General features: G+C 50.5%; 1 protein-coding gene across 5 annotated transcripts; it reads left to right on the plus strand.

The window, feature by feature from the left end:
* Positions 1–220: 220 nt before the first annotated feature.
* On the plus strand, positions 221–13182 carry KDF1 (keratinocyte differentiation factor 1). Of its 5 annotated transcripts, none has more exons than XM_027519386.1 (4): positions 221–306; positions 9726–10796; positions 11881–11955; positions 12522–13182. In XM_027519386.1, the coding sequence occupies exons 2-4, from the start codon at positions 9758–9760 to the stop codon at positions 12602–12604; spliced, it is 1197 nt and encodes a 398-aa protein (XP_027375187.1). In that variant the 5' UTR covers positions 221–306; positions 9726–9757; the 3' UTR covers positions 12605–13182. The 5 variants fall into 5 exon arrangements, 4 of the variants coding, with proteins under 4 accessions (XP_027375187.1, XP_027375172.1, XP_027375196.1 ...); XR_003506971.1 differs by having other exon boundaries at positions 296–368; positions 11881–12044; positions 12522–12609; XM_027519371.1 differs by having other exon boundaries at positions 296–368; positions 12522–13178.
* Positions 13183–14612: the final 1430 nt, after the last annotated feature.

Here is a 14612-nt window from a genome sequence, read left to right on the forward strand (position 1 = left end):
TTGGGCTGAGCCTTTAAAGCCTGGCAGGCGCTAGAGACTGCTAGGACCATCTGCCCATTTAACAGAAAAGAAGACTGAGCCCAGCGTCTGTCCACGGTGCCCTCCAGGCCTCATTTAATCCGACTAGGCCGAGCGCTGCTCTCCGAGTCCGCAGGTCCAGCGCCAGAGCCCGGCCAACTTGCCCGCCCAGCTCCCGGGGCGGAGCCTCGGCCCAGGTGCGCGGCGGAGGCGCTTCGCGGAGGCAGGAAGTGTGTCCCCAGCGGCGGCCCGTGCAGCGCTCCCGCGAGACGCTCACCTGCGCCCCAGGTGAGCAGCGAGGGGGGGCGGGGGGAGGGGCCGAGCTGGAGGCGGCTCACCTGGCGGGACAGGTAAGCCCCGCGCGGGCCCGAGGGGGCGCGAATCAGGGCGGCACCAGTGTGGGAAGACCCCCTCCCGAGGCTACGGCCGGGCGGGCGAGGGTCCAGGGGCCGGTTCCTCCGGGGCCACCCTCCCACTTCCGGGGTGCGCGGGCCGGGCCCGGCCAGGGAGCGGCCTGAGCGGGCGCCTAGGCTGGGCGGGCAGACTGGGGGGTGAGGGGGCCGGGTTCGCCCTTAGGGTGGCGCTGGCTTGAGGTGGGAGCAGTGCTTGCTGGGGAGGCGGGGGCGGGCGGGGAGCGGGGGCCATGCACACCCCAAGGGGCCGTGTCTACAGGCTGGATCCTCCCGCGGGCGGAGGGCCCCTGCAGCCGGAGAGGGTGGTGCTTGCCCCGAGGGCACCGCTGGTGTAGGGGCTGTGCTAGCCCGAGCGGCAGAGCCGGGATCTGGTTCTCCCTTGCCCCCAGGACTAGGTGCCCGAGGGGGCGGGAGTCGGGGGACTGAGACTTTGGGGCCGGAGATCAAGGGTGCACGGATGCTCGGGCACGCGAGTCGACGGCTGTTTTGGTGAGCAGGGTTGGGGAGACCCTCTCGGCCGGTTGGGTGTGCCAGACGCAGCTGGGCTGGTGCGGCCGGGCCTCTCCTGGTCACCTTCGGAGGAAGGGGATGGAACAGAGAGAGACCTCCGATGTGTGTGTTCTCAGGGACTAAGGGGGAGTGGGAGAGCCCCAATTAGAAGTTTGGGGAGGGCTGCCAGGGTCTGGGGGCTTCTGACCCTGAGGACGATCCCTGCAGTGCCTTGGGGTGCCCAGAGACCCAGCCCCTCCCAGGTGCCAGGCACAAGCTCTAAGGCCCCTGAACGCAATATCTCATTTAAACCTGAAGGTGGCCCCTGAAGGTATTCCTCTCTCCCCTCGTTAAAGATGAGAAAACTGAGGCCAGGAGCCTTACCCCAGGCACAGCAGGACCTCCTGCTGAAGCAAGAGACTGGTGTTCCTAGGAATTTGGAGGTGGGGGCAAAAGCAGCAAGGGGGAGATAGAGCCAGGACGAAATGGCCTGAGATTGACTTCAGGAGGGTTCAGGGTCTAGAAAGAAGCGGGAAACTGGAGCCAGGCACTGTCCTTGCCCCAGGTCTTGTCCCCTTTCCTCCATCCCACCCTCCCTTCTAGATTTGTGGTGTAGAACAAACTACAGGGGCTCCAGAGTCTGGCAGACCACAGTACAAATCCAGCTCCATTCCCTCCCTGGTCTCTGGGCAAGTCACTTCACCTCTCTGAGCTTCAGAGTCGTGATGTGTAAAGTGGAGATATAATACTTACAGGGCAATTATGAGCACTTAAAGAAAGCAAAAATCCTCTTGAGCTGGAGCCTGTTTCTGGCCCATTTAGCACAGCCTTGGGCACATGGTAGGTGCTCAGTAAATATTTGCTGGATGAATTTGATGAATGGTGGTGGTGCTGTTCAGTCACTCAGTCACAGCCAACTCTTTGCAACCCCATTGACTGCATCACGCCAGACTTCCCTGTCTTTCATGATCTCCTGGAGCTTGCTCAAACGCATGTCCATTGAGTTGGCGATGCCATCCAACCATCTCACCCTCTGTCATCCCCTTCTCCTGCCCTCAATCTTTCCCAGCATCAGAGTGTTTTCCATTGAGTCGGCTCTTCGAATCAGATGGCCAAAGTACTGGAGCTTCAGTTTCAGCATTAGTCCTTCCAGTGAATATTCAAGGTTGATTTCCCTTAGGACTGATTGGTTTGATCTTGCTGTCCAAGGGATTCTCAAGAGTCTTCTCCAACACCATAACTCAAAAGCATCGATTGTTCAGCGATCAGCCTTCTTTATGGTCCAACTCTCATATCCATCCATACATGACTAGTGGAAAAACCATAGCGTTGACTATATGGACCTTTGTTGTCAAAGTGATGTCTCTGCTTTTTAATATGCAGTCTAGGTTTGTTGTAGCTTTCCTTCCAAGGAGCAAGCATCTTTTAATTTCATGGCTGCGGTCACTGTCCACAGAGATTTTGGAGGCCAAGAAAATAGAGTCTGTCACTGTTTCCATTTTTTCCCCCATCTATTTGCCATGAAGTGATAGGACCAAATGCCATGATCTTAGTTTTGTGAATGTTGAGGGTTTTTTTGGTTTTTTTTTTTTGGTCTTTATTGAATTTGTTACAATATTGTTTATGTTTTATGGTTTGGTTTTTTGAGGCATGAGGGATCTTAGCTCCCTGACCAGGGATCGGACCCATACCCCCTGTATTGGAAGGTGAAGTCTTAACTACTAGACTGCCAGGGAATTCCTGGGTCTGGAGAATGTTGACTTTTAAGCCAAATTTTTTACTCTCCTCTTTCACCTTCATCAAAAGGCTCTTTAGTTCCTCTGCTTTCTTCCATAACAGTGGTGTCATCTACATATCTGAGATTATTGACATTTCTCTTGGTAGTCTTGATTCCAGCTTGAACTTTATCCAGCCTAGTATTTCACATGATGTACTCTGCATCTAAGTTAAATAAGCAGGGTGACAATATACATCCTTGATGATCTCCTTTCCCAATTTGGAACCAGTTTGTTGTTCCATGTCCAGTTCTAACTGTTGTTTCTTGACCTGCATCCAGATTTCTCAGGAGACATGTAAGGTGGTCTGGTATTCCCATCTCTCTAAGAATTTTCCACAGTTTGTTGTGATCCACACAGTCAAAGGCTTCACCACAGTCAATGAAGGAGAAGTAGATGTTTTTCTGGAATTCCCTTGCTTTTTCTATGATCCAGTGGATGTTGGATCTCTTGTTCCTCTGCCTTTTCCAAGCCCAGCTTGTACATCTGGAAGTTCTCCGTTCATATATTGTTGAAGCCTAGCCTAAGGATTTTGAGCTTTACCTTGCTAGCATGTGAAATGAGTGCAATTGTGCGGTAGTTTGAACATTCTTTGGCATTGCCCTTCTTTGGGATTGGAATGAAAACTGACCTTTTCCAGTCCCATGGCCACTGCTGAGTTTTCCAAATTTGTTGCCGTATCGAGTGCAGCACTTTCCCAGCAGCATCTTTTAGGATTTGAAATAGCTCAGCTGGAATTCCATCACCTCCACTAGCTTTGACAACTCCTAAAACCTTGGAGGTAGAGGAGAAGACAGTAAATGAAACCATGAATAGTAACCTCTTGTTCTTACAAATCCTGGGTACCCCAGAGCTCAGTGTAGTTCAAACAGGGTAGAAATGCCTACCCTCTTGATCCAAGGGCTAAGCCCAAGACTCAAGGCTCTCCCTATGCAAGCACTCCTTGAGCACAGGCTCATCCATGGAATTGGCAGCTGACCACTTTGACTGCCCCCTTCCTCTCAAATAATAGATGGGGTGGCATATAAATTGAAGTGGGCCACTTGCGTTCAAACAGATGTGTGGCTTTGGCAATTTAACCTCTCTTTAGCCTCAGTATAACGACAACAATAATACCTACAAATAGCGTTCTGAGAATTAATTGGTTGAGTACATTTAAGCATTGAGAACAATGTAAGCTATCAATAATTAACTCTTTCACTAGAATCAAACTCCTGAGGTTTGGAAATTTTGTCTGTTTTACCACTTCATCCACAGAATTTAGAAGTGTCCGCCATATAGTAGGCTCTCAGTAAATATTCATTAATTGAGTGAATGAATAAATCCATACCCACCCCAGCATTGCTGAAACCAAGGCAGAAGGTTTTTAACCACTTGCCTCTCTGGACTGTGAGGGACTTTCAAGCCACCTATTACAGTTTCAGTTTAGGAACCTTTGGAGGGGGAGTTCACCTTACTCTCACCAGACTGCTGTTTCCCCCACTCCAGTCAGCCTGGAGCCCAAGCCCTTTGTCTTTCTACCTAATGGTCCTGGTTCTACCCAGAGGTCATGCAGAATGTAGCAGTCTCCTGAAGTACTTACTGTACCAACCCTGTTCTGGACACTGATGCAGAAAGGAGTCAGGCACAGTCCCTGTTCCCTTGGGTCATATAGGCTTATCTTCAAACAATGGGTTCAAGGCCAATTCAGCTGACTCAGAGCCAAGCAGAATGCTGTGGGGGGAGGGGCTCCCATTTGACTTGAGGTTCTGGAGAGTCCTTGGAGAAGGAGCGCTGAGTGAAACTAGAGGAATGGGTTGAAAAGTTGCAGGAATAAAGAACTCCTGTATCCTCCTCATCTGCATTCATCACACCTAACATTCCCTCCCTTTCTCTGTCTACGCATACCTTTCCTATTGGGAGGAACCTTTGAGATTAGGTTGCAGATACCATGCGTCTTTACCCCTAAATGCTTCAGTGTACACTGCCTAAGAATCAGAACATTGTCTTATTTCACAGTGAATTTAACATTGGTGATTTAACATTGACATGATGGTATTAAATAATATGCAGTCTAGTTTTAAATTTTACCGATTATCCAGATTGAATCCAAGATTCAATCCAGGATTGCACATTCCATTTACTTATCATGTCCCTTAATTTGGGCTTGTCTGATGTCTTTTCATGATTATGTTCAGGTTATACATTTTTGGCAGGAATACTCCATAAGCGATGCTGTATCCTTTTTAGCATGTAGTACCAGGATACACATCCTGTCGGTTTGTCCCATTATTAATAATGTTAACTTTGATCACTTGATTAAAGTTGTGTCTGCCTAGTTCCTCCAGATTCGTGATTGTTGTCATTGTTGCTGCTTTTTAAATTGTCACTGGCTGCAGTAAGTAGAAGGGAACAGAGGTGGCCAGAATGGGGGCCTTGATAGTATCTGGGTGAGAGATGATGGAGGCTGTGTGTAGGGAGGTAGCATTGATCTGCCCAAAGCACATCACCTGTTAAAGCCAGAATTGGGACTGGAATACAGATAGCCTGAGGTTCAGTCCCAGGTTCCCTTCACATCACCAGTTCTAAGACACTAGTAAAAGATTAATGTCTCAGAAAATCTAGGCCAAGGATAGTTACTGCCCAGCAAACCCTTCCATGTGATCAGAGAGAAAGAACGTGAAGTCACTCAGTCATGTCCAACTCTTTGCAATCCCATGGACTGTAGCCTACCAGGCTTCTCCGTCCATGGATTTTCCAGGCAAGAGTACTGGAGTAGGTTGCCATTTCTTTCTCCAGGAAATCTTCCTGACCCAGGGATTGAACCTGGGTCTCCCGCATTGTAAGTGGATGCTTTACCATCTGAGCCACCAGGGAAGTCCTCCACGTGATCAGTTCAGTTCAGTTCAGTCGCTCAGTCGTGTCCAACTCTTTGCGACCCCATGAATCGCAGCATGCCAGGCCTCCCTTTCCATCACCAACTCCCAGAGTTCACTCAAACTCATGTCCATCAAATTGGTGATGCCATCCAGCCATCTTATCCTCTGTCGTCCCCTTCTCCTCCTGCCCCCAATCCCTCCCAGCATTAGAGTCTTTTCCAAAGAGTCAACTCTTCGCATGAGGTGGCCAAAGTATTGGAGTTTCAGCTTTAGCATCAGTCCTTCCAAAGAACACCCAGGACTGATCTCCTTTAGAATGGACTGGTTGGATCTCCTTGCAGTCCAAGGGGCTCTCAAGAGTCTTCTCCAACACCACAGTTCTTTGGCGCTCAGCTTTCTTCACAGTCCAACTCTCACATCCATACATGACCACTGGAAAAACCATAGCCTTGACTAGACGGACCTTTGTTGGCAAAGTAATGTCTCTGCTTTTTAATATGCTATCTAGGTTGGTCATAACTTTCCTTCCAAGGAGTAAGCATCTTTTCATTTCATGGCTGCAGTCACCATCTGCACTGATTTTGGAGCCCCAAAAAATAAGTCTGACACTGTTTCTACTGTTTCCCCATCTAATTCCCATAAAGTGATGGGACCAGATGCCATGATCTTAGTTTTCTGAATGTTGAGCTTTAAGCCAACTTCTTCACTCTCCTCTTTCACTTTCATCAAGAGGCTCTTTAGTTCCTCTTCACTTTCTGCCATAAGGGTGGTGTCATCTGCATATCTGAGGTTATTGATATTTCTCCTGGCAATCTTGATTCCAGCCCAGCGTTTCTCATGATGTATTCTGCATATAAGTTAAATAAGCAGGGTGACAATATACAGCCTTGATGTACTCCTTTTCCTATTTGGAACCAGTCTGTTGTTCCATGTCCATTTCTAACTGTTGCTTCCTGACCTGCATATAGGTTTCTCAAGAGGCAGGTCAGGTGGTCTGGTATTCCCATCTCTTTCAGAATTTTCAACAGTTTATTGTGATCCACATAGTCAAAGGCTTTGGCATAGTCAATAAAGCAGAAATAGATGTTTTTCTGGAACTCTCTTGCTTTTTCGGTGATCCAGAGGATGTTGGCAATTTGATCTCTGGTTCCTCTGCCTTTTCTAAAACCAGCTTGAAGTTTACGGTTCACATACTGCTGAAGCCTGGCTTGGAGAATTTTGAGCATTACTTTACTAGTGTGTGAGATGAGTGCAATTGTGCCGTAGTTTGAGCATTCTTTGGCATTGTCTTTCTTTGAGACTGGAATGAAAACTGACCTTTTCCAGTCCTGTGGCCACTGCTGAGTTTTCCAAATTTGCTGGCATATTGAGTGCAGCACTTTCACAGTATCATCTTCCAGGATTTGAAATAGCTCAACTGGAATTCCATCACCTCCACTAGCTTTGTTAGTAATGATGCTTTCTAAGGCCCACTTGGCTTCACATTCCAGGATGTCTGGCTCTAGGTGAGTGATCACTCAATCGTGATTATCTTGGTTGTGATAATCTTGGTGTGATTATTCACCTAGAGCCAGACATGTGATCAGGGACCTTCCCAAATACATCATGACATAATGTTCCCACAGACAGTTATTTTCTCCCATAATGCTGCGTATATCCTACATGTTCCAGCTTTTAAGCATCTGTTTTCCCTACAAAACATGTGTGAATTACAGGAATAGCATCTATAGTTCATTCATTTTTGGTTCTATTGTGCCTAACACAGGGCCAGGTTCAGTGAAATTTGAGCTTGCTAGCAACCAAGTCAAAATGGGAAAGAAGATGCATTTTGAGGCTTGCTTTCTTGTCTAATCAAAGGCAGCAAAACAGTGCTTGATGTTAAATGTTGATAGGAGAGCCAGTCTGAGTCATACTGAAACATGGACAGGGGACCTGTTGATTCCCAAGTCTGATCTGAAGGAGGAGGGGAAGAAAGGGAAAGTGGTGAGGATCAGGTTCTGTAGCAAGTCAGATGGAAAGACATTTGTTGAGCAGCCTCAGGCTCTGTGCTGGTGGGCTTACCAACAGTAGGAAGAAACTCAGGGAGACCGTTACCCCAAAAGTGAGATCCCAGGAGCTTTTTCTTTTTATGTGGTAAAATATATCTAACATAAAATATACCATTTTAATTTTTAAGTGGTGTTGATGTTACAGGCCTGTATGTGACATTAAATACATTCATATTGTTGTATAACCATCACCACCGTCCATCTCCAGAACGTTTTCATTTTCCCAAACTGAAACTCTGCCCATTATATACTAACTTCCCACTCTCCCCCTGCCTCCAGCAACTACCAGTATACTTTTTTACTGTTCTAGATATTTCATATAAGTGGGACCATAAAATGTTTGTCCTTTTGTGTCACGCTTATTTCACCTAGCATAATGTCTCAAGGCTCATCTACATTATTTGTTGGTTGGTTGCTAAGTCATGTCTGACTCTTTGTGACCCCATGGACTGCAGTACTCCAGGCTCCCCTGTCCTTCACTGTCTCCCAGAGTTTGCTCAGATTCATGTCCATTGAGTTGGTGATGCTATCTAACCATCTAACTTTCTGCAGCCCCTTCCTCCTTTTGCCTTCAGTCTTTCTCAGCATTAGGGTCTTTTCCAGTGAGTTGGTTCTTCACATCAGGTGGCCAAAATATTGGAGCTTCAGCATCAGTCCTTCCAGTGAATATTCAGGACTGATATTCTTTAGGATTGACTGGTTTGATCTCCTTGCCATCCAAGGGACTCTCAAGAGTCTTCTCCAGCACCACAATTCGAAGGCATCAGTTCTTTGGCCCTCAGCTTTCTTTATGGTCCACCTCTCACATCCATACATGACTACTGCAAAAACCGTAACTTTGACTGTACAGACCTTTGACTGCAAAGTGATGTCTCTGCTTTTTAATATGCTATCTAGGTTTGTCATAGCTTTCTTTCCAAGGAGCAAGCAACTTTTAATTTCATGGCTGTAGTCACTGTCCACAGTGATTTTGGAGTCCAAGAAAATGAAAGCTGTCACTGCTTCCACTTTTTCCCCTTCTATTTGCCATGAAGTGATGGGACTGGATGCTATGATCTTAGTGTTTTGAGTGTTGAGTTTTAAGCCAGCTTTTTCATTCTCCTCTTTCACCTTCATCAGAGGCTCTTCAGTCCTTTTTCACTTTCTACCATTAGAATGGTATCATCTGCATATCTGAGCTTGTTGATATTTCTCCCAGCAGTCTTGATTTCAGCTTGTTATTCATCCAGCCCAGCATTTTGCATGATGTACTCTACTGGTGCAATGGTAAAGAATCCATCTGCTAATGCAGGAGATGCAGGAGACAATTCAATCCCTGGGTCGAGAATATCCCCTGGAGGAGGCAATGGCAACCCACTCCAGTACTCTTGCTGGAAAAATTCCATGGACAGAGGAGCCTGGCAGGCTACAGGGGTGGTAAAAAGTCAGACACGACTGAGTGATTGAGCACACACACTCTGCATATAAGTTAAATAAGCAGGGTGACAATACACAGCCTTGTGGTACTCTTTTCTCAATTTTGAAGCAGTTGTTCCTTGTTATAGCATGTATCAGAATTCCATTCCTTTTTAGGGCTGAATAATATTCCATTGTGTGTATACAGCTTCTTTTTTTTTTTTTTTATTCATTCATCCATCAATGGACACTGGGTTGTTTCCATCTCTGCCTATTGTGAGTAATGCTGCTAGAACATTGGTATACAAATATCTGTTTGAGTGCCTGTTTTTCCATCCTTTGGGGTGTAAACCAGCTGGGTTATATGCTAATTTTACATTTAACTTTCCAAGGAAGTACCACGCTGTTTTCCAGAGCAGCTGTGCCACTCTGCATCCCCACCAGCAATGCACAAAGGTTCCACCCTCTCCATGTCTTCAAGGCTTGTCATTTTCTGTTTTTAATAGTAGCCATCCCAATGCGTATGAAATCCCAGGAGGTTTTGATATATAGGTTAGAGGCCAAAAAGAATTTCCTCTTTGGGGAAGCAAGGGGACAGGGTTCATGGGCATACTAGGGCCCATCCACATCACAGACCTCAGAAGCCAGAAGTGGGAAGCTCCTTAGGTCTCAGCGCAGGCACGTGCCCCAACCTCTGACCCTGTCTCCCTCCTGGCCTCTCCCTCACAGGCATCTGGCTACAGCAGACCATGCAGTGAGCCATGCCCCGCCCCGGACACCCCCGCCCATCATCCGGGCCCCCACGCTTGGGACCCTGGGAGCGGCCAGCAGAACTATGCCTGGAGACCTACGATGAGCAAGCCCGGGCCCCACCAAGCCGCCGCACCCGCAGACCAGACCCCAAGGACCCCGGGCACCACGGGCCCGAGAGCCTTACCTTTATCTCCGGCTCTGCCGAGCAGACTCCCGAGCCCCCCGCCTGCTGCCTGCTCTGGCGACCCTGGGTATGGGACTGGTGCCGGGCGGCCTTCTGCTTCCGCCGCTGCCGGGACTGCCTGCAGCGCTGCGGGGCCTGTGCACGGGGCTGCAGCCCCTGCTTGTCCTCGGGGGACTCCCCTGAAGGGGCCGCTGAAGCCAACTGGGTCAAGGAGCACAACGGCGTGCCCCCCAGCCCTGACCATGCGCCTCCCAGCCGGCGGGATGGCCAGCGGCTCAAGTCGGCCATGGGGAGCAGCTTCAGCTACCCCGACGTCAAGCTCAAAGGCATCCCGGTGTACCCCTACCGCAGCACCACCTCCCCCGCCCCCGACGCGGACTCCTGCTGCAAGGAGCCGCTGGCTGACCCCCCACCCATGCGGCACAGCCTGCCCAGCACCCTCGCCAGCAGTCCCCGGGGCTCCGAGGAGTACTACTCCTTCCACGAGTCGGACCTGGACCTGCCCGAGATAGGCAGTGGCTCCATGTCCAGCCGAGAGATCGACGTGCTCATCTTCAAGAAGCTGACAGAGCTGTTCAGTGTACACCAGATCGACGAGCTGGCCAAGTGCACCTCAGACACTGTGTTCCTGGAGAAGACCAGTAAGATCTCGGACCTTATCAGCAGCATCACCCAGGACTACCACCTGGATGAGCAGGACGCTGAGGGCCGCCTGGTACGCGGCATCATTCGCATCAGTACCCGCAAGAGCCGCGCCCGCCCGCAGACGGCAGAGGGGCGCTCAAGCCGGGCGGCCGCCCCAGCTGCAGCTGCCCCAGACAGCGGCCACGAAACCATGGTGGGCTCAGGGCTCAGCCAGGATGGTAGGTGGGGTGCCACGGCCCTAGGGGCGGAGCGGAAGAGGCTTTGGGCAGGGAGGGTTACACTGGGCTCTTTGGCCGCTGTGGATCCACCCCTCAGCGGGTCCCAGCTCTTTCTCCACCTTGCTCTCCAGCCCTCTACGTTCCCTCACAGGCTCCTTCTGTCCCCGGCTGCTACCTGCCAGAGGGGCTTCCAGGCCTAGCCAGCTAGTCTGGTTAACAGGACCCAGGTACCCATATGAATTTGGACCTCTGACCTGTGCTGGCCTAACTAAACCCCCCATCCACCATTGTACAGACAGACAGACACACACACACACACACACACCCTCTGTGTCACTTTTTAAACATCATTTCTCTACACACACACACACACATGATGTTTCTCTAACCCAGCGCACATGCACACACAAAACACACATTCCATGTTGTTTTTTAAACATTGTTTTTCTACACACTCACAGACACACACATGATGTTTCCCTAACCCACCACGTGCGCACGCGTGCACACACACGCACACAAAATGTTTCTCTAATCCAGCACGCGTGCACACTCACACACACACTCCATGTTGCTTTTTAAACATCATTTCTCTACCTACACACACACACACGATATACACACACCCTCCATGTCACTTTTTAAACATCATTTCTCTACACACACACATATGATGTTTCTCTAACCCAGCGCACATACACACACACACACACGATGTTTCTCTAATCCAGTACATGTACACAAACACACACACACACACACACGATGTTTCTCTAACCCAATGCGTGTACACACACACATACACGATGTTTCTCTAACCCAGTGCGTGTACACACACACACACACACGATGTTTCTCTAACTCAGTGCGTGTACACAAACACACACACACACACTCCGTGTCGTTTTGTAAACTTCGTTTCTCTACACACACACACATGATGTTTCCCTAACCCAGTGCGTGTACACACACACACACACACACACACACACAATGTTTCTCTAACCCAGCAAAGGGCTGAGAAGTGGGGAGTGAGATTGAAAGGATGTGATAACCACCACTGCCCCTGGTGTTCCCTCCCTAGAACTCACGGTGCAGATCTCCCAGGAGACGACCGCAGATGCCATTGCCAGGAAGCTGAGACCCTATGGAGCCCCAGGTTTGGTCCTGACGTGATGAGGAGTGCGGAGAGGAGAGGGGACAGCCCTCGCGGCCCCCAACCTGCCCCTCTCCCAGCTTCCTCCTGGGGTGGGTGAGGATGGGTCAGAAAAGGAGGAGAGGCCCGAGCAGCCTCTTACCCTATATCTGTCCTGCAGGCTGGCTCAAAGATTCCGCTGGGAGAGATTCAGGGGGATGCCCCTGAGCCAGGAGGTGGGCAGGTGCCTAGAGCCTGAATCAAAACCCCGGTCACTGGAGAGGAAAGTGGAGGGCGGGGGAGACGGGCACCCACTGCTGCTGAAAAGGCACCCTGTGTGGTCTCTACAGCTATCTTCTTGGTTTTCATTCCCCTTGGGAATGACCCTTGGCAGGGTCATTCCCCTTTACAGGGAGCAAGACTGGGGTTGAGAGAGGCGAAGAAGCTGAGTGGCTCACCCAGCCAGGACGAACCTGACCCAGGCTCAAGTCCCCCTCTGTTTCTTTTCAGCAGGTTGTTCCCTGCCCGAGTGCTTTGCATGAGCTCCTCCCCATCTCTGAGCCTCTGTTTCCTCCTTCCTTCCCCCGCAGGATACCCTGCCAGCCACGACTCATCCTTCCAGGGCACCGACACAGACTCTTCAGGGGCACCCCTGCTCCAGGTGTATTGCTAACCCTCGCCAGGCCCAGTGCTGCCACCCCATCTGAGAGAAGTACAGTCTACAGCATGAAGAGAGGGACCAGAGCCCCACTTTGTGGGAGGCAGGGCCTGGAGCCCAGAAGCAGTGCCCACTCTGGCTCCTCCCGCCTTGGCTGAATGGTTCCCGAGCCACATGCATTTCACTGGGCTGTGGTGCCCACGTTCCCCCGGGGTCCCTCGCTGGCCTGGCCCCTGCCTGGGCCTGTTCCTTCCTGCCCAGTCTTCAGAAGGCCTGGGTCATGGAAAGCAAAAGCTGAGGAGGGGACTTCTGGGATTGAATCCCAACTCCACCCCCATAACACGCTCCCCCTGTAACATACAACCCATAATCTATCATGCAGTCCTCCCCCTCCCCAGGATAGAGGGGTAACAGCTCAAAGAAGCTTGTCTTAAATGTATTGGGTTTGAGGGCAGGCAGGACCTCTGTCTGGAACTCTGTGGACAGTGCCCACACCATGTTATGTTCTGTTGAGCAGTTAGGTTCTTGGCTGGTGTTCTACATACTAATGTGACCATAGTACAAACTTAATAGATATCTGTCTGCTCATCTTGGCTGTCATGCTGTCCTTTCTGTCTCATTTGCCTAACTGCTGCCTGGAGCAGAAGACCACACAGAGCATCCATCCTGGCTTAGTGCCATGGGGTTGAGATCAGAAGGCTGAACTGAGAGCAGTAAGGCCCAGCTCTCAGGCTCATCACAGTGAGTTCCAGGAGATCGAGACAAGTGCAGTGTCTGTATCTTAGAAGGATTTATCAAGTGGCTTCTGTCATGGTTGAGAGGTCTGTCTAAGCAGACCTTTTGCCCCAGTTCACTGCCCACATGTGGCCGCTTCTGGCCATCCTTGCAGCTTCCCCAAACCCTAAGAGCATGTCAGCCTCCGCGCTCCCCACCTCAGGCCTGAGGCTCCCTCCATCTCTCCCTGGAGCCGACAGCACCGAGGATCCCTGGTGTCTTCTTGGGGTGGGGTCATTCTTTGACAGGGGCTGGGGCTCAGGGGCATTAAGGAGTTGAGAGGGTCACATACTAGTAACTGTGGCTCTGTACCCAGAAGCTGGCCTCTTGGCACTTCTGCCCCCAAGCTGGCAAACTGACCTGTATGATGTCCCCTGTATGGACATCAGAGCCCAGCTGGGTTCAGAAAAGTAAAAGTGAAAGTCGCTCAGTCATGTCTGACTCTTTGGGACCCTTGCCAGGCCAGAATCTGGAGTGGGTAACCTTTCCCTTCTCCAGGGGAATCTTCCCAGCCCAGGGATCAAACCAGGGTCTCCTGCATTGCAGGCGGATTCTTTACCAATGGAGCTCTGCGGGTTCAGAAGGCTCCTGCCACTCCTCACACACAGGGGTGTGTCTGTCCTCAGTGAGACCAGAGCAGGCCCGCCGGCCAAGTCCCCACAGATAAAGCTAGGTGTCCGGGGCCCCTCTCTGCCCCACTTCACCTGCAGCCGCCCCCACCGCCCTTTCTCCTGTCCTCAGGGGCACCCTTGGAAGCTGACTAGACAAACTGCTTGTCTGTTCAGTTTCCTACTGGACACAATGGATGGTCCCTGTGGCCATGACTGCAGGCTCAGTACCAATGATAGAACTGGCCCCCCTCCTTAGGCTCTGCTGTTCCATCCAGGTCGTGGCCCTTGGTGATTGAAAGTAACCACAGGCCAGGAATTCCCTGGTAGCCCAGTAGTTAGAACTCTGCACTTCCACTGCTTCCCTGGTGGCTGAACCTATCTGCAAAGTGGGAGACTGGGGTTCGATCCCTGAGTCAGGAAGATCCCCTGGAGAAGGGAAAGGCAATCCACTCCAGTATTCTTGCCTGGAGAATTACATGGACAGAGGAGCCTGGCAGGCTAGTCCATGGGTTCACGAAGAGTCAGACACGACGGAGCAACTTTCACTTTCACAAGGGGCAAGGGTTAAATCCTTGATCGGGGAGCTAAGATTCCACATGCCACAGTGTGGCCACCAAAAAAATTTTTTTAAATGGTGA

This window comes from Bos indicus x Bos taurus, chromosome 2, assembly GCF_003369695.1.
Source record: "Bos indicus x Bos taurus breed Angus x Brahman F1 hybrid chromosome 2, Bos_hybrid_MaternalHap_v2.0, whole genome shotgun sequence".
NCBI classification, from domain to species: domain Eukaryota; kingdom Metazoa; phylum Chordata; class Mammalia; order Artiodactyla; family Bovidae; genus Bos; species Bos indicus x Bos taurus.

Coding starts and splice junctions, on each gene's coding strand:
- KDF1 (XM_027519386.1), top strand. CDS start 9,758: ATGCCCCGCCCCGGACACCCCCGCCCATCATCCGGGCCCCCACGCTTG. Junction 10,797..11,880: donor CTCAGGGCTCAGCCAGGATG/GTAGGTGGGGTG, acceptor TTCCCTCCCTAG/AACTCACGGTGCAGATCTCC. Junction 11,956..12,521: donor GAGACCCTATGGAGCCCCAG/GTTTGGTCCTGA, acceptor CTTCCCCCGCAG/GATACCCTGCCAGCCACGAC.